At 44.1% G+C, this 20,250-nt stretch overlaps 1 protein-coding gene and 1 long non-coding RNA gene across 7 annotated transcripts in view; one reads left to right on the forward strand and one right to left on the reverse strand.

The window, feature by feature from the left end:
- Positions 1-20,250, forward strand: part of ITGB5 (integrin subunit beta 5) — a 131,482-nt gene that overhangs the window by 40,404 nt on the left and 70,828 nt on the right. For all 6 annotated transcript variants that reach the window (XM_077990904.1, XM_077990906.1, XM_077990902.1 and 3 more), the window contains 2 exon segments: positions 7,163-7,412; positions 14,488-14,656. In XM_077990904.1, coding sequence (XP_077847030.1) covers positions 7,163-7,412; positions 14,488-14,656 — 419 coding nt within the window.
- LOC144339391 (uncharacterized) lies at positions 316-2,595 on the reverse strand. Its single transcript, XR_013414372.1, has 2 exons — positions 581-2,595; positions 316-503 (listed from the first exon to the last, which is right to left on the reverse strand). It is a non-coding gene; the product is annotated as an uncharacterized LOC144339391 (long non-coding RNA).

Genomic DNA, 20,250 nt, shown 5'->3' on the forward strand with positions numbered 1-20,250 from the left:
TCTGATGAAAATACGAGTTCCTAAGACCTACAAGCATTGTGAATATGTTTCCCAAATGTAGAAACACTTGAAACCAATGATGCCTGTTAAAATTTTGAAAATATAATTTTAACATTTACAAAGAGAAGTGCAGGCAAACCCCAAGAATTTATTTGGGGGGAGAGAAAAATGGTATGTCACAGTTAGCAAAATTTTCAGTTATGCAAAATGCATATTTGCCTCAGGGTATTTCCCCCCTGACTCTGGAGAGGGCTTTCAGTTATATAGGGGTTGGTTTTTCATATATCTATCTATATATATAGAGAGAGAGAGAGAGAGACAGAGTCTCGCTCTGTTGCCCAGGCTGGAGTGCAGTGACATAATTTCAGCTCACTGCAGCCTCCCAGGTTCAAGCGATTCTTATGCCTCAGCCTCCTGAGTAGCTAGGACTAGAGGCACACACCACCACACCTGGCTAATTTTTGTATTTTTAGTAGAGACGGGGTTTCACGATGTTGGCCAGGCTGGTCTCGAACTCCTGGGCTCAAGTCATCAGCCCACCTCGGCCTCCCAAAGTACTGGGATTACAGGCATGAGCCACCGCGCTGGGCCTCCATTGTATATTTTTAGAAATGCTTTTGTGTCTCCTCCCTTGCCCTATCCCCCATGCCTCGTAATAGTTATTTGTTGAGTGAAATATAAGACTTTGCCAGACTTATTGCAGACTAATCAAGGACAAGCCTCAGCATAATATGAAAGACACTTCATGAAGGCAAAGTAATTGTTCCAAGGTAAGTCTCAGGAAGGAAATAAAAAGAATTTCTATCTACTTTAAGCAGGACTTTTTAATTTTTTTAAATTGAGATATAATTCACAGACCATAAGATTCACCATTTTAAGGTATACTTAGCATATTTGCAAGATTGTACAGTCAACACCACTGTCTAATTCCAGAACATTTTCCTAAAAAGAAGTCCCACACCCATGAACAGTGACTGCCTACCCTACTGTCTCCCACCCTCCCCTTTCAGCCCCTGCTATACTCCCGTCTACTTTCTCTCTATATAGTTTTGCATATTCTGGGCATTTCCTATACATCGTATAATGTGTGGCTCTTTTAGCTGATTTCTTTCACTTAGCAACATGTTTCAAGGTTCATCCATGTTGTAGCATGTACCTCATTCCTTTTTATGGCCAAATAATATTCCATTGTATATGTATATTTTAGTTGATGGACATTTGGGCTGTTTCTACTTTGGGCAATTCTTTTTTCTTTTGTTTTAATAACCCCACAGTTAACATCCTACACTTTGGGGCAATTATGACTAATGCTGCTATGAACATTCATGTACACACTATTATGGGGACATATGTTTTCAATAATCTTGGGTCTATAGCTAGGAGTGGAATTGCTGGGTCATATGGTAATTCTATGTTTAACTTTTTGAAGGACTGCCAAGCTTTAGGCAAGATTTTGTGTAAATATAGGATCATGTTTTCCATTTTATTTCCATACTGGAAACTACATGTCAGGATAAGAACCTTAGAAAAAATCATTAACAAAGAGCATAAAATCCTTAAGAAAGTACATAAACTTGAAAGTAAAGCTTATTGAGAATGGTCAAAAGCTAAAGGTGGTTTTGAAACACTGAGCAATTAAGAAGGGTTTATAAGTCATTATTGGCCTCAGTCCTTTAACTTCTTAAAAAATGACCCTTGATTGGTAGCTTTCTTACATTTTGAAACAATTTTAGACTTACAAGAAGTTGCAAAAATAACACAGAGATCTTCTGTGTACCTTCCTCTGCTGCCCTCAATGATAACATCTTAATATAACAAGAGTACTTTATTAAAACCAGGAAACCAACACGGTTACAATACTATTAACTAAACCACAGGTGATTGGTTGCTTCTGGGTTTCCTGCCAGCCCCTGTTTTTTTCCTCCCTTCTTCTTCCAGGTTCTACTTGGAAGTGCCAGTTTTTAGGTATTGCTTTTGCAATAAAGTTGCCACCCTGGGTGACAGTGTAGATAGCTTAAATAGATGAAGAAAGTATTTTGATGATGGCTGGATAAGGGGTTATTTTAAAGGAAATTAGAGGTATAGAGCCCTGGGCTTGGAGGCAGACACTGTGGAAGACAACCATGCCTTCAGGTGACTTGTTCCTTTATTCCATCCGTCAACAGTCACAATTCTGAGGTGGGGAGGGGGTGCAGTCAGCCTGGCATCCTTGTTCTAGACCAGTGAGGCAATACTTTGGTTCTAGATCTGGATTTAATCCTGGGACACTAAGTGCCTTCTGCTGTAGTGACTGGAAGAGCTGTCTGCTCATTTATAATGTGTGCACCAGGGCCCTAATTTTCTGTTCAGTTGTAGTCCTGTTATAATAGAGTTGATTTTTATGTTTCCCTTCTTTCTTTCAGTTTCCAGCACAGAATAGTACTTCTAGGGAATCAAAAACCCCTTGCATTTATTTTGGGATGGCAAGGATCTTTATTTGCTGAGGTACTACTTTGTCTTAACACTTTGAACAAAATCAGTCTTAAGAGTTTTTGGCTCAAAGACAGGAAACCTGAGGGAAAATAAGAAAGCAGAAAAAATAAAAATTAAAAAAAAGTTTTTGAGGCTGGGCATGTGGCTTTAATCCCAGCACTTTGGGAGGCTGAGGGGGAGGATCACTTGAGCTTAGGAGTTTGAGGCCAGCCTGGGCAACATGGCAGGACTTTGTCTCTACTAATAATTTTTAAATTAGCCAGGCATGATGGCACGTGCTTATAGTCCCAGCTACTTGGGAGGCTGAGGCGGGAGGATTGCTTGAGCCCGGGAGGTTGAGACTACAGTGAGCTGTGGTTGTGCCACTGTACTCTAGCCTGGGTGACAGAACAAGACCCTGTCTCAAAAAAAAAAAAGTTTTTGCTGAAATTCTCAACTCACTCTCTAGAAATGTTTGTTATTTGATGTATATCCCTAAGGAAAATGCCAACTTTTCACTTTTTATTAAAGGCAAGGCAGAGAGAAGAAAGCTTTAAAAATACATTTCAGATGGAATGCTAGTTGATACCTGATTATAGTGGAAGAACCTGCACTTACAAACTGAGCAGCACAGAAATTCTGTACAAAATGCAGTTGGAGCTGGGTACTCTGGAACCAGGAACAAGCAGAAGGACATGAGAGGGGCTGCCTGGGGTGGCACGTCACAGGTGCCAGGTGATCAACTTCTCTTTTGAGTTTGCCATTTCTCTGGTCCTGCTCCTGGTCCCGAGGCTGGCAGGAATTACATGGAACAGCCCCAGAGAGAGGGGATATAGCCACAGGGATACTTGAGCCTGTAGAGACCCTAAGTGGAGAGGGAAGGAACAGAGAAGGATGAATCCTGACACATGGGCCAGAATGGTGTCACCAGAGACAGGCACAGACCAAGACAGGCAGATTAAAGACGAGAAGCGCTTCCCACACTGCTAGGCAACAGGAGGTGGTGACTGGCTTAAAGTCTCAGGTATTTTTAAAGGAAAGCAGCATGGCTGGGAAAGAGTTGGAAGGGAGGAGAGTGCTTAAGCATGCACGGTTCCGGAAGTGTACCCAAAAGTGGAACACATACCCAAGACCTTCTCTCAGCAGAAAGTGCACTTCACATGCAGTAATGGCTTCACCTTCAAGCTGCTAACGTTAGAGGCCTCCCTTTTTGGGGAATTGTTGGTACACTGGAAGCTTAACTCCCACAGCACGGATCTGACCAGGTATGTCAGTCCCTCCAGGATCTGCTGACAGAACATTCTGTCATTGCCACCGCCTATTCAGGAGTCTGTGGCATTTAAAATCAAGCATATTAGAGGCAGCAATAAATCCTCATTCTGAACATCAGTGGTGTTACCATCTTTCTTACATCCCTCTCTTTCTGGAAAAATGGGACAGTATTTCTTTTTAACAACTTCAGCCTTCCTTTGGGAAGGGGTGTGTGTGTGTGTGTGTGTGTGTGTGTGTGTGTGTGTGTGTGTTTTCTTACTGATGAATTTCTCTTAGAATGTAATGCCAAGAAGTTTCTTGCTTCAGAATAGATAGCCTCTTAAAATACAAAGGGACCTATATATCATGCCTTGTTTCCCTCAGCCTTCATGTCTGGAAAATTTAGGGTTAAATTTGTATGCCCAAGGCTGTAGCTGTTGAAATTCAAGTTGCTGGCAGGATTTGCTGTCTCTCTTTTTATCCTCACAGGAAATTGCTTCAGTAATTGACTTTTGGGAAAACCAAGGCCAAAGTTTTCTTTGTATAGGAACATTTGTGCGGTGTTTATCTCTTTTAATCCCTACAATAGTTAATATCCTCCCTACCTGACTGATGTAGAAACTGAGCAGTGAGTTGAAAGGAGCCTGAGTTCTCCCTAGTCCTTGGTGACCAGGTCTGGATTCAAACCCAACTCTCCTGCTTCCAAGCCTCTATCTCATAGATGCCTCTCCACCTCCCAGAATCCAAGGCAATTATTTGTTTCCTGGTTTTAAAGTGCCCATCTGTTAATTTCTTATAATTCATAAAAAAGTAGAAGTAGATTTTGGATAAAATAAGTTGTAGGTGGGAACTTGGGGGGACAGGTGGCAGAAAATGCAGAAGACCTACGAAAAGATCATGGCATCAGGCAAAGGAAATAGGATTGCAGGCTCTGGCCGTTTGGGGTCTGTTGCCTGCCCATGCAAGGGCCAAGGAGGGAGCTCCCTTCCCCCCAACTCCCCCCCCGCCCCTCCCTCACTATGATGTGGCACCCAAGGAGCCCTCTGGCGGGACCGGCTGTGTCCGTCTGACCAAAGGCAGACACTGCAGCAGCCTGGAATTCATTCTGGAAGAAAAACTTGAACATTCCTCTGTTTGAGTCAGACTCATGGTTTAAAAAAATAGGCTTATACCAATAGGCAACTCAAACTCCATCAGTCCTGAGGCACCTAGAACAGTACACGCAAAGACAAGTCAGGAGAAGCAGGTTCAGAGCTGCCACTCTGACTACAGGCAGTAATGATCATAATCATACTTCATCTGTGCAAGCCTGTACTACTCATAAAACACTGCTCTCCCTCATGAGCGCATAATAAATAGGCTTAATTGATGCTGTGAGCGTTGTTCTTATTTCCATTTTATATTTCAAGAAACTTGAAATATATTCCATTTTATATTTCAGGCCCAGGTTGCACTCCTGCTCAAGGGACAGGGCTGGAACTTGAACTAAAATCTTTTGATTATTTGATTCTTTATGGTCTAGTTAGTGAAATATGCCTTGTTGTCGTGGTGGGAGGAGAAGAGGGAGCATAGAGGATTGAGTTCCCTACAAGTTAAAGAAGTCTTCAGTTTGCTGGTTGTCAGCTTGAGATGAAAGACTGGTTGCTCTGAGATGTGGCTGCCGGCAAGTCAGGTGTAGACTCGCTGGGCAGGAGTGAGGCCATCTTTGCTCTAGTGCCTCTAAACACACAAAGAATCTATCCAAATTTCAAGTATGTATAGATGGTTCTACTGCAGGGTAAATAGGACATCTCTTGGCACTCCTGAAAGGTTAATGAGCCCAAGGCAGATATGAGTTGAACTGAGCCTTAAAGTTCGTTCTAAGTGATTTGTTTTTAGAAATTATGAAATGATTTCAAGATCATTATCCTGGCCTGGGTCTTCCAGTTATTGCCCTGACTTGAGCCTCTCTTTGAACTCTATAGAGTGAGACAGCAAAGACCACACCTGCCAGACACTGGCTTTTTTCTTTGTTCTTTTCTTCTGAATTAATTCCGCTTTTCTCTGCCTGTCGGCTACCTTATTGTAGCTGGTAGACAAATCTAGTGCTATCTTTTCTCTTCTCGTTTTCTTTTTTCGATAGAGCTAAAATTTGGAATCTGTCTTCCTGTATTTATATCTGTAGTTTCTGATGATAATGAGTTGTACCTGTGATGTCCCGAAACATCAAATATGCCCCCCAAAGTAAATACTAGTCTGGTAAATGGTGAGGGAAATAGAAACAAAAACAGGTGACGTGGCATAGGCATGCATATTTTTGCCCATCGGGGTATTTTATTTATTTATTTATTTATTTGAGACGGAGTCTCGCTCTGCCGCCCAGGCTGGAGTGCAGTGGCTGGATCTCAGCTTACTGCAAGCTCCGCCTCCCAGGTTTACGCCATTCTCCTGCCTCAGCCTCCCGAGTAGCTGGGACTACAGGCGCCCGCCACCTCGCCCGGCTAGTTTTTTGTATTTTTTTAGTAGAGATGGGGTTTCACCGTGTTAGCCAGGATGGTCTCGATCTCCTGACCTCATGATCCGCCCGTCTCGGCCTCCCAAAGTGCTGGGACTACAGGCTTGAGCCACTGCGCCCGGCCCATTGGGGTATTTTAAACAACCATCTTTGTTTCTCTGTCCTCCCTTGCCTTGCACATCTCTCTCCCCAGCTTGGTTCTTCCCCACTCAGGCTCTTTTGTTCATTTCTTCCCTGCTTTTTGTTTCAAACACACATTCCCATCGTGGCTGGGTCTTTCTCTGGAGTTGGTGTGTGGTTGGTGGGCTATTCTCCACCTAGTTTGTGTTCATGAAATTGTCTGGTTCACGGTCCACTGATTACCCAAGGGTCCTTGTTGCTGAGTAGACAGAACACCACCAAGGAGCCTGGCTGTTAGGGAGTTTCCTTAGAAATGCTAAGCCCAGGCCAAGTGTGGTGGCTGACACCTGTAATCCCAGCATTTTGGGAGGCTGAGGTAGGTGGATCACTTGAGGCTAGGAGTTTGATACCAGCCTGGTCAACATGGTGAAACCCCGTCTTTACTAAAAATGCAAAAATTAGCCAGGCATGGTGGTGGGTACCTGTAATCCCAGCTACTCAGGAGGTTGAGGCATGAGAATCACTCGAACCTGGGAGGCGGAGGTTGCATGAGCCAAGATTGCCCCACAGCACTCCAGCCTGGGTGACAGAGCAACACTCTGTCTTAAAAAAATAAAATAAAATAAAAAAATAAATGCTAAGCCGAGTGTTTGGGAAGGAGAAACCAGGCCTCCATTCTCAGCACCGTATTCCCTTCAGGCACTTTACTTCCAAGAAAAATCTTCTGGGAGGCACACAATCACTAAAGAAAAGTAAGAGGTGAACTAGCTTTGAAAGCAAATCCCACCCCTCAGCCCTTAGCAGGTTGCATGACCTCTAACACGGGTGGCCTCTCTGTTGGTGCAGGTGACAAGACCACCTTCCAGCTACAGGTTCGCCAGGTAGAGGACTATCCTGTGGACCTGTACTACCTGATGGACCTCTCCCTGTCCATGAAGGATGACTTGGACACTATCCGGAACCTGGGCACCAAACTCGCGGAGGAGATGAGGAAGCTCACCAGCAACTTCCGGTTGGGATTTGGGTCTTTTGTCGATAAGGACATCTCTCCTTTCTCCTACACGGCACCGAGGTACCAGACCAATCCATGCATTGGGTAAGCGACCATTTGCCCTTCTGTTGGGTACTTAAGGGTGGGAGAATGGAGTAGCAGGAAAATTTAGCTCAAAGAAAGAATTAAGGAAGGCATGGTTAGGAGGGGTGGCCAGGCTTAGGTGTTTAATTTGATTAACGATAGGCATACATTCTCTCCTTTCCTGACCTGTCAAGAAGTGAGTGAACTGTCACAAGGTTGTAAAGATAAAATGATCACAACCCCTTGATTATCCTGCCTGCCATGCACAGCACCACTTGCTCACATTAATAGAACTCAGAAAATGTCCTCAGGGAGTGATGAATCCAGATTATCAGGGAGGCAGCAGGCAGGGCAACTTAAACTTTCCCCTTGCTTGTAGTAACTGAGGTGCCTGGGGAGAAATGAATTCAAAATTTGTCCCTGTTGTTTTTCTATAAATAACTATAACTTATTTTCACATAATTAGACTAAAATCCTATTTTAAAGGTAAGCATTTTTTTTTCAACATAAACACCTGAACTAGAAAAGATTTGACATATTATTAGAAAACAGGTGTCTCTAACTGCTGCAACAGAGTCTATAATAACAAGGTGTATAATTTGATGGAAGTTTATTTCCTGCTCCTCAAGTCCAGCTGGGTCTCTTCATTTGTGGAACTTCTCCTGCAAGCAGTGACTCAGGGACCTAGGTGCCTTCCATCTTCCAGGCTTTCCATCTTCCACACATGGCTCCTAAGGTCATGCTGCCTAGAGGGTCATGCATAGGAGGATAGGCCTTTGCCATGCCTGCTCCCACATGTGATTAGACGGAACAGAACTGAGCCAGGAGGCTGAGAACTAGTATAGCTCTATGCCCAGGAATCAGAAGAAATAGGATTATTGAGCAGGTCTCTGCCATGGGGTGTTTGTGTGCATGTTGGGGGTGGTGGTTGTATGAGGGGATTGCATTCTTCAGCCCATGAAACACAACCTCTACTAGATTGGTTTCTTTCCTTTTTAGTCTTTCAGGAGTTCCTTTAAATGTCAAGATTATGCAAGTGACTGCAGTGAGTGGTAACTTCCAACTCTTGCTTTCCTTGTCTCCGTATTTAACTTTAGTGAGGGTTTGTGTTGTAAGGTCCAAAACTAGTCATGAGATAGGGAACAACTAAGACTTAAGTTTTTACTAAGTGTCAAGCCCTTACTAAATATTTTCTATAGATTATCTCATTTAAATCTCATAACAATCTGGTGAGTTTTCTAAGGTAGGTATAAGCCAGATGTTAAAGATGCAGACACTGAGGCCTAGAGAGAATAACTTACCCAATATTATACAAACAGCAAGGGATAGAGCTGGAATATGAATACAGACTACTTTTTTAATTTTAATTTTTATTTTTATTTTTTTATTTTTTTGAGACGGAGTCTGGCTCTGTCACCCAGGCTGGAGTGCGGTGGCCGGATCTCAGCTCACTGCAAGCTCCGCCTCCCGGGTTTACGCCATTCTCCTGCCTCAGCCTCCCGAGTAGCTGGGACTACAGGCGCCACCACCTCGCCCGGCTAGTTTTTTGTATTTTTTAGTAGAGACGGGGTTTCACCGTGTTAGCCAGGATGGCCTCGATCTCCTGACCTCGTGATCCGCCCGCCTCGGCCTCCCAAAGTGCTGGGATTACAGGCTTGAGCCACCGCGCCCGGCCCAGACTACTTTTATAGTCTGCATTTGCTTTTTTTTTTTTTTTTTTTTTGAGACAGAGTCTTACTCTGTTGCCCAAGCTGGAGTGCAGTAGCGCGATCTCAGCTCCCTGCAACCTCTACCTCAGCCTCCTGAGTAGCTGGGATTACAGGTGCATGCCACCACACCTGGCTGATTTTTGTATTTTTAGTAGAGATGGGGTTTTACCATGTTGGCCAGGCTGGTCTTGAACTCCTGACCTCAGATGATCCACCCACCTTGGCCTCCCAAAGTGTCGGGATTACAGGCATGAGCCACTGCACCCGGCCTGCATTTGCATTTAATATAATGCCTTCTTCCCCATTAAAATCACACTACAACACAGATACTTTACCTTAGGCTGAGTAATAATACCTGCTCCAAAACCACCCTACCCCAATCTCCTAGGCTTACCTGAGGATAATGGTAGGCTATGTGGCAGTAATGTACAGTCTCCAAATCTCAGTGGCTGAACACAGTGAAAGTTTTTGTTTTTTTTTTCTTGTGCAAAATCTGATGAGGGCTGAGCTGCTTTCCTTGCAAGCTCTGCGTGCAGTAACTCGGGGATGCAGCTCCTTCCATCTTGTGATGCCACTCTCAATTCTTGGTCTTCCAGCTGCCACCAACGGAAGAGAAAACCCCTGAGCCCTTCCCTCTCCACAAGTCCTCTTTGGTAGCCTTCAGAGCTGCCAGCTCCAAGTTGGGCTGGGTGGTGGGAGTGAGTTAGTGTGCTGGTGGCATGGGCTCTTCTGAGTCCCTCCGGATCCTTCTGTACATCTCCTAGAAGCTGACTTAGATCTTCTCCAGGGATTGGGAACTGACACTGGTAGAAAAACAGTAAGACAAGAAAAAGTTTTAAATACAAATGAAACTCTAAATTCTTTAACCACGAAGAGGCACTAGGCATCATCATTTGCTGGGTTTAGCTTCCTCCTGGCGACAGGTGTCCACAGGGACTATTATTACTTTGATCCTATCTCCAAGGCCCTTTTCAACTAAGTCCGGGTGCCAAATGTTTTTTGTTGAAATTTTACTACTTACCAGGAGCAACAGCATCTTAACGGCAAGCCTTAATCAAGCCTTTTTTCAATTCATCTGGAATAGTGATTTTATTTGCTTCTTTTCACCTCTGTCCTAATTGGGCCCTGTCTCCAGACAGATAGGGTGTGTCCCCACTTTCATTCTTCCACGGCCCTTCCACTGACTGAGACACTAGATTGGAAGCTGGCAGAGAATCAAGGGCTGGCTCTAGGCGCACAGCATTTAAATATTCAAAGTTATGACACATTACTTATTCAGAGCTTACTCTCTCAGTCCTCTAAGGCAGAACCCGTTGCAGACAGTAAAACTCTTGACAGTGAGTACAAGGCACACTGAAAAGCTGCTTGTAAGGCAGGAAGTCCAGTGAAGAACGAGAGTGTGGAAGGAAACCTCGGGCCTGAGTTATGTGAAGCTCTCTTCTCTGAGCTGGGGCGCACACGCAGTGCAGGGGCACACTGTGGCGTGGTGAGCAGGCTGAGCTTTGTCTCCCCAAGTCCAGGCAGCACGGCATCCTGTGCCTCCTGGGTTCAAATGATTCTCCTGCCTCAGCCTCCCGAGTAGCTGGGATTACAGGCACATGCCACCATACCCAGCTAATTTTTGTATTTTTTAGTAGAGATGGGGTTTCACCATGTTGGCCAGGCTGTCTTGAACTCCTGACCTCAGGCGATCTACCTGCCTCGGCCTCCCAAAGTGCTGGGATTACAGGGGTGAGCCACCGCGCCCGACCTAAAGTATTTTAAATTATTCTGTTTCTGTTTCTTGAATTGTGGATCCTTCAGGTGGATCCACAGCAGGTCAGTGTATTGGACCTGCTGACATGCCTTCATGAATTGTTTTTCATGCAATTTGTAAGCTTTTCATTAGTACATCTTCACTGGAGGTTGTGGGGGCATCCCTGCAGAGCAGTTTTATGTTTGCTGCTGTCGAGAATCTCCAGGTTCACCGTGGGACTAGTTTTTCTGTTAACTTTTCAACTGGAGATGTCTTCACCATAAAGGCAGTGTATTCCAGTTGCTCAGGCCTGGAATTACAGTTTTTATGGGTAATTCATCTCATTCGTGACAGACGGTCAGCTTCCGTGCCGCTTTCCCGGACCAGTAGCTGGAGTTTTTCTGTTTCTGGTTTTAGTGGCACAGCAGCTCATTGTAGTGTTGGGCTTTATGCAGAGAGCCCTATTCCAGTGTTCAGCCCTGTGCAGGAGTGATGCTCAGCATCTCTTCCTGGTAGACCCTGCTCCAAGCCTGCAGGGCCTCAGTCAAGGCCTGACGCATTGCAGGGGTCCTTGGCATGAGTGCCTACCCATTTCCTACCTTTTTTTTTTTTTTTTTTTTTTGAGACTGAGTCTCGCTCTGCTGCTCAGGCTGGAGTGCAGTGGCACGATCTCAGCTCACTGCAACCTCCACCTCCTGGGTTCAAGTGATTCTTCTGCCTCAGACTCCTGAGTAGCTGGGATTATAGGCGCCTGCCACCACGCCCAGCTAATTTTTGTATTTTTAGTAGAGATGGGGTTTCACTGTGTTGGCCAGGCTGGTCTTGAACTCCTGACCTCAAGTGAATCGCCTCAGCCTCCCAAAGTGCTGAGATGACAGGCGTGAGCCACTGCACCCGGCCCCCACCTATTCTTTTAAGTCCATTCATTTGTTTTTTGGGTTTTTTTTTTTTATATTTTTAAATTTTATTTTGTTTTATTTTATTTTATTTTTTCCAAAACCAAATACTTCTGAAAGTTTCATTCATTTATTGAATGGGTTCCTCTTCATTTCTGGGATTTACTTTCTGAGCTTCCAGTCTAGGCTATATATTAAAAATTTTTAAATTACATTTTATCCAGCAGTTCTATATGGTTAGCATTAGAAGAAGCAGATAAGGTGTTTTCATTCCTGTTCCATGACATGAGAGCCTTTCCATGCCAGCTTGATCCATGATAGTCTCCTGAGGCATTAGATTGTTTTCTGGATTTGCCTAGGTCTGGTGTCTTCAAATTGGATTCGCTCTTTATACATACAGACACTCCCTTGGCTTTTTAACCATATATATTTTATTTTTTATCTCCCTTGTTAATAATCCTTAATTTAGTAACTGTGTGCGTGGTGCTTATTTGGGGTCTCACAGCACAGACACACGAGAGGGGTGGTATAGTCTCCTGGTATGACCCCAAAACATCTGGATCTTCAGGCCACTCAGACAGCTGTTCTGGGGTTAAGTCAGATAACTCATCACAAGTGACATCCGATTCCAGTGTCAATGGAGACACTGCTAGCGTCTGTGTGACAAAGCTCTTTTCCTCTTGGTATGAAGTGACTCTGACTTGGTTATACTAAATTCTCTGCAATGAAGGCTTCTGTCTGGCAAACACATTTTCTAATTCCTAACTACTTCACAGACATTCTTTGAAGTAAAAATGTATCTGCTCATTGCTGTTTGTTGTTTGCGGGAGTGAAAGGGAGGAGGTAAAACGTGCTGAGCTGTAGCTGAGTTTCTCACAGCTTTCCTGGTTAAACAACAATTATTATTCAGTTTCTTTCCTCCCTGCCCACCACCAACTGGACCAAGTGTAAAAAAACATACACCTGAAGTCCTAAATCATGGGCCAGAGCCACATAAGTGAGGGCAGGATGTTGGAGGAAGAGAGGGGGGAGAGTTTGGATAGACTTACTTCCTTCTGGGCCTATGATCCACTTGCCAAATAGCTACAGATGGGACCTCAGTTCCTTCTTCCAGCTGGGAATGTAATTTCCATGATTGTTCTTTTCATGACAAAACGAGGAGGTAATGGAAAGTTTGGGTGGCCTGAGGCTGAGGTTAAAAAAGAGCTCCACCTGTCCTTGTACAAGGTGTTCGTGAAAATTTCGGGAAAGGAGAAGGGAGAAACACAAAGGAAAGCCAGGCAAGGAGAGCCCATTGCTGCCGCTGGCCCGAGAGGGAGAGCGTGACTGTCACAGGAGTGGGGCTGATTGATTCTGTGTGGGGTGGGCCTGTTGCTGGGGACTGTGTGCTGTGCTCTTGTGACTGTGTGGATGGAGCAGGGACTGTAGCCCTGAAAGGGAATGGAATGGCCCCTTAGAGAGCCAATGATTGCCCCTTTACAGAAGGGAGCCTGCCCAGACCTGCCCTGGTGAAGCTGATTTTGACAGCAGTTAAGGCAGGGTCCTCCTAGCTGTTGCTAAAGCTGTTTTCTTTCCCATGTATGCAGCTTGAATTAGATTATAAAGCCTTTCCCTCAGGCCTGTTAGTGCTCGTTTCCCATCATTTATCCTGAAAGAGGGACTTCCTTAACACGGCCAGAGACCCTGCACATTCTGGCCCAGCCTGCCTCCCAGGCTCCTCCTCGTCCACCCTCACCCCTCACTCTGCACTACAGCCCCCCTGGCCTCCCTCTGTCCCTGGGCTCTGTGCTTCCTCCTGTCACAGGACTCTTGCACATGCTCTTCTCTGGCTGGAACACTCTCCCCTCTTTACTTTGTGAACCCATTGGTAAAACAATACAAGCTCTTTCTTCCAACTTTATTAGCTCTAGATCAAGCTGAAACTCTTAGAGCTGTAATGGAAAGTAACTTCTTCAGGAATGGGGTCACCTGGAGTCTCCACAGGAGACTGAAAAGGAGATCACCCAATATTTCAAGAGAAAGGCTTGGTATTAACCTACTATTGATGTGTAATGCTTCCTTCTTTCCCAATTTCCAGACATCACTTTCCATTTGAAGATGCTTAGTTTCTAAATAATTTTTTATTGCATTTAGCAGAATTGATAGTTTGTTGGTACAATATTTCGAAACGAATGAAGAAGCAGATAAGATGTTTTTATTCCTGTTCCATTGAGCATTTGTCCATGTGCCTGCACATCCTGGTCACTGAGGGGGTTGACATGGCAAGGTTATATGATCCTGTGATCCTTTGTTGTGTGGCAGCAGCATTGATGTAGAAGCTGGTTGCATGGAGTAACTTCACTTACATTGCCCTCACTGGGCATCATCCACATTCCTTAGCCCAGAGGACACTTCCTGTCCACTCTGCCTAGGCTGGCCCACACCCTGGGTCCCATATACCTTTCAATGCCCATGTCAAGTCTTCCTCCAACCATGGTAGCCTACTGTTATCTCTGTTTCCTTTTAACCATTTGTCCATACCATTCATTTACAACTTGGCATATACAGCCTTGCCTGCAGTTTAGGGCTGATGTTTAGAAAGTAGGGACTATGTTATTTATCTTTGCTCTCTCCACTGTGCCTGTCCTAGGGGCATGTAGTAGGTTCTGGGTAAATAGTTATTGGTGCCTCTCAAGGCACTCAGTGAATGCTCAGAACACTTGGTAAAGATTTACAGACAGTGATGGAAAAATGACTCTTCTCTTCTTTCTCTCTAGTTACAAGTTGTTTCCAAATTGCGTCCCCTCCTTTGGGTTCCGCCATCTGCTGCCTCTCACAGACAGAGTGGACAGCTTCAATGAGGAAGTTCGGAAGCAGAGGGTGTCCCGGAACCGAGATGCCCCTGAGGGGGGCTTTGATGCAGTACTCCAGGCAGCCGTCTGCAAGGTAACTTTCCTTTCTGGTCCTGTCCCTGCACAGGGAGGTCAAGGTAGAGAGCATCAGTGGGTGCTGGTACTTCCTGCAGGAGACTTTGAGTGCCCCAGCATATGGCTCCTGACCACTCCAAAGTCAGAGGGTGAGCTCAGTGGAACCTCTGGGAAATCTACAGCAACCAAATCAGCCAGAGCTCAGGAATGGATTGGGCTGGTGTGTGTCTCTCTGTCAGGGTGTGGTTGTGTGCAGTGGAGTACTGTCTGCCAGAAGACAGCTGTCTGCATTTATGCATTGGCTTTTTGGTTTATTTTCAGGGGAAAAAAGTAAAGGTCAAGCCATAGGCATAGAAGCTTGTAGAGCTTTCTGGACCAATTTTGGCAAACCTTAGAGATTGCTCTCTTGGGAAACCCAGTTGAAAAAGAATTGTGTGGGCCGGGCGCGGTGGCTCAAGCCTGTAATCCCAGCACTTTGGGAGGCCGAGACGGGCAGATCACGAGGTCAGGAGATCGAGACCATCCTGGCGAACACGGTGAAACCCCGTTTCTACTAAAAAGTACAAAAAATAGCCGGGCGAGGTAGCGGGTGCCTGTAGTCCTAGCTACTGGGGAGCCTGAGGCAGGAGAATGGCGTGAACCCGGGAGGCGGAGCTTGCAGTGAGCTGAGATCTGGCCACTGCACTCCGGGCGACAGAGTGAGACTCTGTCTCAAAAAAAAAAAAAAAAAAAAAAAAAAGAAAGAAAAAGAATTGTGTGGCATCTTTGGTTGCAATTCTAGTTGTTTTCCTCCTGCTTCTCTGTGATATATGAATCCAGAGGGAGGGCCTAGACTTAGATCAGAAATGAACTCATGCTTCGAGGGGTTCCAGTCCTAGCAAAACATATAAATGGAATGTTGGTGATAACATAGTCTTAAAATAATTTTCTATTGGTGATAACATAGTCTTAAAATAATTTTCTACTGTTGAAACAACCCAATAACAATAACAAAAAAACTCTCTTGAATTTACTCTCATAACACATACTTTAAAAATGTGTGTGTCTCTTCTTACTCTTTGTGCATACATTTAGTATTTTTTCATAGTGGTCATCAATAGAGTGTGAATAATTGGTGATGCTTTCTTGAAAATTCAGGCAGATTCCTTAATAGGTGGGGACTCTTCCGTTTGGGGAGGGCAAGGTCAGAGGCTAGAACTCAGTCTAGAGAGGCTGCATATGGCAGCTGCTATTCACTTACTAAGTGATAAGCACTTAATTGCTCACTTACATAGTTTCTGACCTCAGAGCTTGAGTCTGGTGTGTCACACAGACTCCTGTTTCCTCTCCACTCAATCCTTGACAAGATGGAAAGAAAACCCCAGATATCCTTTCTGAAATAAAAAACCAAAATGGCAGAAGGAAATGGATAAGGAGAAGGTAAAATGTAAAGAAAGCAGCAACAGCCATCTGCCGTTCTCTTGGTCCCACTGTGGTTCTGCCTATCACAGAGTCCGTGGGCCCCTCCTGGAGAAGAAGGTAGCAGTGGCGTCCTATCCAGGAAGGCTGCAGTGTGGCCTCTTCCCAGCTGCTGGCCAGAGCCAAATGGTTTGATTCAGAAGTCCCTGGTGTCTTTTAGCAGTCTGAGAGAGCCACATGGAACACAGCTAGAATGTATTCAGTTCTGAACCTTTCAAATGTTTCACAAAATAGTTTATGAATTTGATTCAGAAAGAAAAATTATATTTTTGACTGACTTTCAGATATTGACTATCGGAGGCGTTTTCTCCACAGACATTCAGCCAAATTCTGCTTTTTGGTAGGCAAAAAGAAGACATAGGATCCCCCTCATCTCCCCACCTTGAGAATTTTATGGATTTTCTTTTTTTCGGAGATAAATTCAATCTTTCTCTGGAGAAAGAATCTAATTGCAGGCCTAAGCAGTGTCTGAGTATATTTTATTTAATTAGGTAAATTGGAAAGGCATGTTTGATCACTTGGACCACAGTGGTCTTTGCAAAGCCATTTGATCCAGTCTTATGTGTATGGAACCTTCTTGTGCCATCCCTGATGGATGAACTCTTCAACCCTTTGAGACACAGTATTTCAAGACTCAAGCATTTCAGAGGCAATGCTAGCAGATTCTCAATTCATTGCCTGGACCTGGTGAATTATTGTTGACGGAGAGGCACTTTATGAGCAAGTTTCAGGCTTATGCCTGTTGAAATTTGCTCTTATTCCTCACCACGACCTTTGCAAAAGGGAATACCTGGAAAGTTAATTGCTCAGAATTATGCAGCTGACGAGCCTCCGGCATCTCTCTTCGCCTTTTCTTTTCCATTGTGCTGTTAGTTTATGTTCCGGTGCATACTAAACAATTTATTTCTCACTTGACATCACCTATTTATAAAACATGTCATCCTTCTGGCTCACCACAGCCTTATGGTAACAAAAAATTGGAAGTAGTTTATGGACTACCTTTGGATGAAAGACTATGCAACAGTCATACTATTTGAAATATTTAATGACTTGAATAATATGTAAGATATTAGTATCAGATGGCTCTAATAGTAACTTTGTTCTCTCTTGGCTCTCCTAGGAAAAATTGTCCTTAGGGAAGATATAACTCAATGTTTTACATTTTAAGAATTTCCAGAATAATACGTAAGATAAATTACGATTGGCATAGGAAGCAGGTTATAAAACAATATGGACAGTATACTTCTGTTTTGCAAACAAAAGAAAAAAATTGTGGGCAAAGATTGGAAATAGAACAAAATGATAACAGTGGTTGTCTCAGGTGACAGGATTATATTTTTCTGATAGGTGGGTGATAGGCTTATTTTCTTCTTGGTGACTTTTTGTTTAATATTTACCTAAATTTCCACAGTGAATATGTATGATTTCTTTTCTTTTTTTTTTTTTTTTTTTATTCTGGAACAGTTTCAGAATAAAGAATGGTGAAATGAAACCCCATGTACTCATTGTTCATCTTTAATGATTACTAACTCATGACCAGTCTTGTTTCATTTGTATTCCCAACCACACCCATATTTGAAGCAGACCTTGGCTATCATTTGTAAGTCCTAGGTATCCCTTACTTTGTTTACTGAATGCTGTGTCTCCTCCTGGTCTGGCCAGATTAAAGGCCCTTCCTGGATCCTGCAAACAGTGGAACAGAGGGAGAAGGCCTGGAATCTTGTGCAGTTGGCTCATGCGTCACAGGGGCTGGAGTTGGCCAGGCAATTCCCCGGCAGCTCTGCACGCTCTACTTCCCCTGACCCTGTGCCCTGGAGATGGAGCTGATAACAGGCCTATCTCCCAGCGCCACAGGGAGCTCTTTGTCCTTGTTTTATTCTCACTCTGGTTTTATTCTCATTCTTGTTTCCCTGAATGGACTGTTAGTTATCAACTTGTGGGATTTAGGGGTATGGAATATTCACATGTCTGACTTTAAATACACCTCTGTGGCCTGCTCTTGGAAAGTTGTTCTTTGCAAAAAGAAGGAAACAGATAGTTTCTTCTATTTAGGATTCCTGAATAGTTTCTATTTAGGATTCATTCCATTTATGATAAGGACTCTGCTTCTATGAATGGAGGTTTTGAGTTGCTTTATTTATCCTCTGCCGGTCACATTGCTGTGAGAGGTCATCTAACAGCATCCACAGCTAAGCATCCACAGCTAAGGGATGCCTGTCTCGTCAAGGCAGGCATTTTTTCTAATGCACTGTTCCTGGCTGGAGTTGGAGAATGCCACTGCCTGTAATTTTTTATCTTTACCCAGAGCCTATGATTGAACCTGTTTATAGGTTTTTATGGCCAGAATAAGGGTTTCTCTGCCAGGACCTTCTAGAAGTTGACTCTAAGTTGTTTGTTCTGAAATTGTACAGGCGGAAGTGTGATGTGTGGTTCAGACTGGAAATATGACTGCTTTCCTATTAACTCAAAACAGGGCACGCCCTTGGCCTAGGGAGGACACAGGGTGAACAGTTGCCTGGAAGCTCTGGGTCCCAACTTGTCAATTATCACTTTGCTCTTCTTCATGGCTCTCAGGTTAAAGAAGTTACTTGTACATTTGAGCTTGGCTGGGTACATGCTAGCAGAATAGTATTCTATGTGCTGCTTTTTTTGGTCAGCCAGAAAATAAATCAATGCAACCAAGCACGTTTCCCTGTTTGTCTCCACTGATAGAGCCCTGGCACTTATCCTTTGTATTCTTGAGACAGAGTTTCTGTTTTAATCCTGATTCTCTTAATTTTGCATTATGTGTTCAATTTTTAAAGCATTTATGTCCTCTCAGAAATGGGTGGATGAATAAGTCTTTTTTTTTTTTTTTTTGAGACGGAATCTCACTCTGTCACCCAGGCTGGAGTGTGCAGTGGCGCGATCTTGGCTTACTGTAACCTCCACCTCCCAGGTTCAGGCCATTCTCCTGCCTCAGCCTCCCAAGCAGCTGGGACTACAGGCGCCCGCCACCACGCCTGGCTAATTTTTTAGTATTTTTTTAGTAAAGACAGAGTTTCACCATGTTAGCCAGGACGGTCTCAATCTCCTGACCCTCGTGATCCACCTGCCTTGGCCTTGCAAAGTGCTGGGATTGCAGGTGTTAGCTCTGCGCCCAGCCAAATAAGTTCTTAAAGCAAACAAGGTAAATTTATGTATTGAATAACATTTTTTTGGCAGGAATTGAGACCTTTATTCTTCCCTGGCCTGAATATCTTATCTAAAATGAAGACCACAGCCTCAGAGGAGCCATGATTCTTGTTGGAGGATCCTTACCAGAGCCCTACAATATATTGGTAGGACTCTGATAAGGGTTGTTCCCATTTTACAGGGGTGGAAACTGAGTGTCACAAGGGACTAATTGCACTTAGTAAGGAGTAGAACCAGAATGTGAACCAGTTCTATTGATTTGAAATATATTACTCAGTGACTGTGTGCTCTGGGAAGTAGCAATAATGCACTGTTGAGCAACGGACACTGCATTTATTTATTAAAAAAAAATTTTTTTTAATAAAAAATTTATTTAAATTTTTAAAATTTAAAATTAAATTTAAATTTTAAATTTAAATTAATGGAATTAATTTAATTCCATTAATTTAATGGAGTGCAGTGATGAGATCATGGCTCACTGCATCTTCGCCTAGCTAATCTTTTTGTATTTTTAGTGAAGATGGGGTTTCTCCATGTAGGCCAGGCTGGTCTTGAACTTCTGGGCTCAAGTGATCCGCCCACCTCAGCCTCCCAAAATGCTGGGATTATAGGTGTGAGCCATGGCACCCAGCCTATTTATTATTATTTTTTAAATAATACATTCCAAACCTAGGAAGGCACTGAATTTAGAGTCATGTTTTCCTGACTCAAGCTCTGCCTCTTCTGCTATCGGCTGCCTCCATGGAAGCCAGTTGACTTCTCCAGGCCTCAGAGAGCACATCTGGGAGAGGCAGGGAGGCACGGGACTGGAGGAAGGTGCTCCAGGTTGCCTTCCATCTGTGCCAGCCAGTGCCACTTCTCGCAGAGGACTTGGTCACAGCCCTGTCTCCTTTGCTCAGGGCCTTTGATTTTGCTTTTTTGTCTCTTCTGGCTCAGGCTTAAGCCTCAGACCCAGTAGGGGCTGCTGCAGATTCCTGTAAA

The sequence above is a fragment of the Macaca mulatta genome, chromosome 2 (assembly GCF_049350105.2).
Source record: "Macaca mulatta isolate MMU2019108-1 chromosome 2, T2T-MMU8v2.0, whole genome shotgun sequence".
NCBI classification, from domain to species: Eukaryota; Metazoa; Chordata; class Mammalia; order Primates; family Cercopithecidae; genus Macaca; species Macaca mulatta.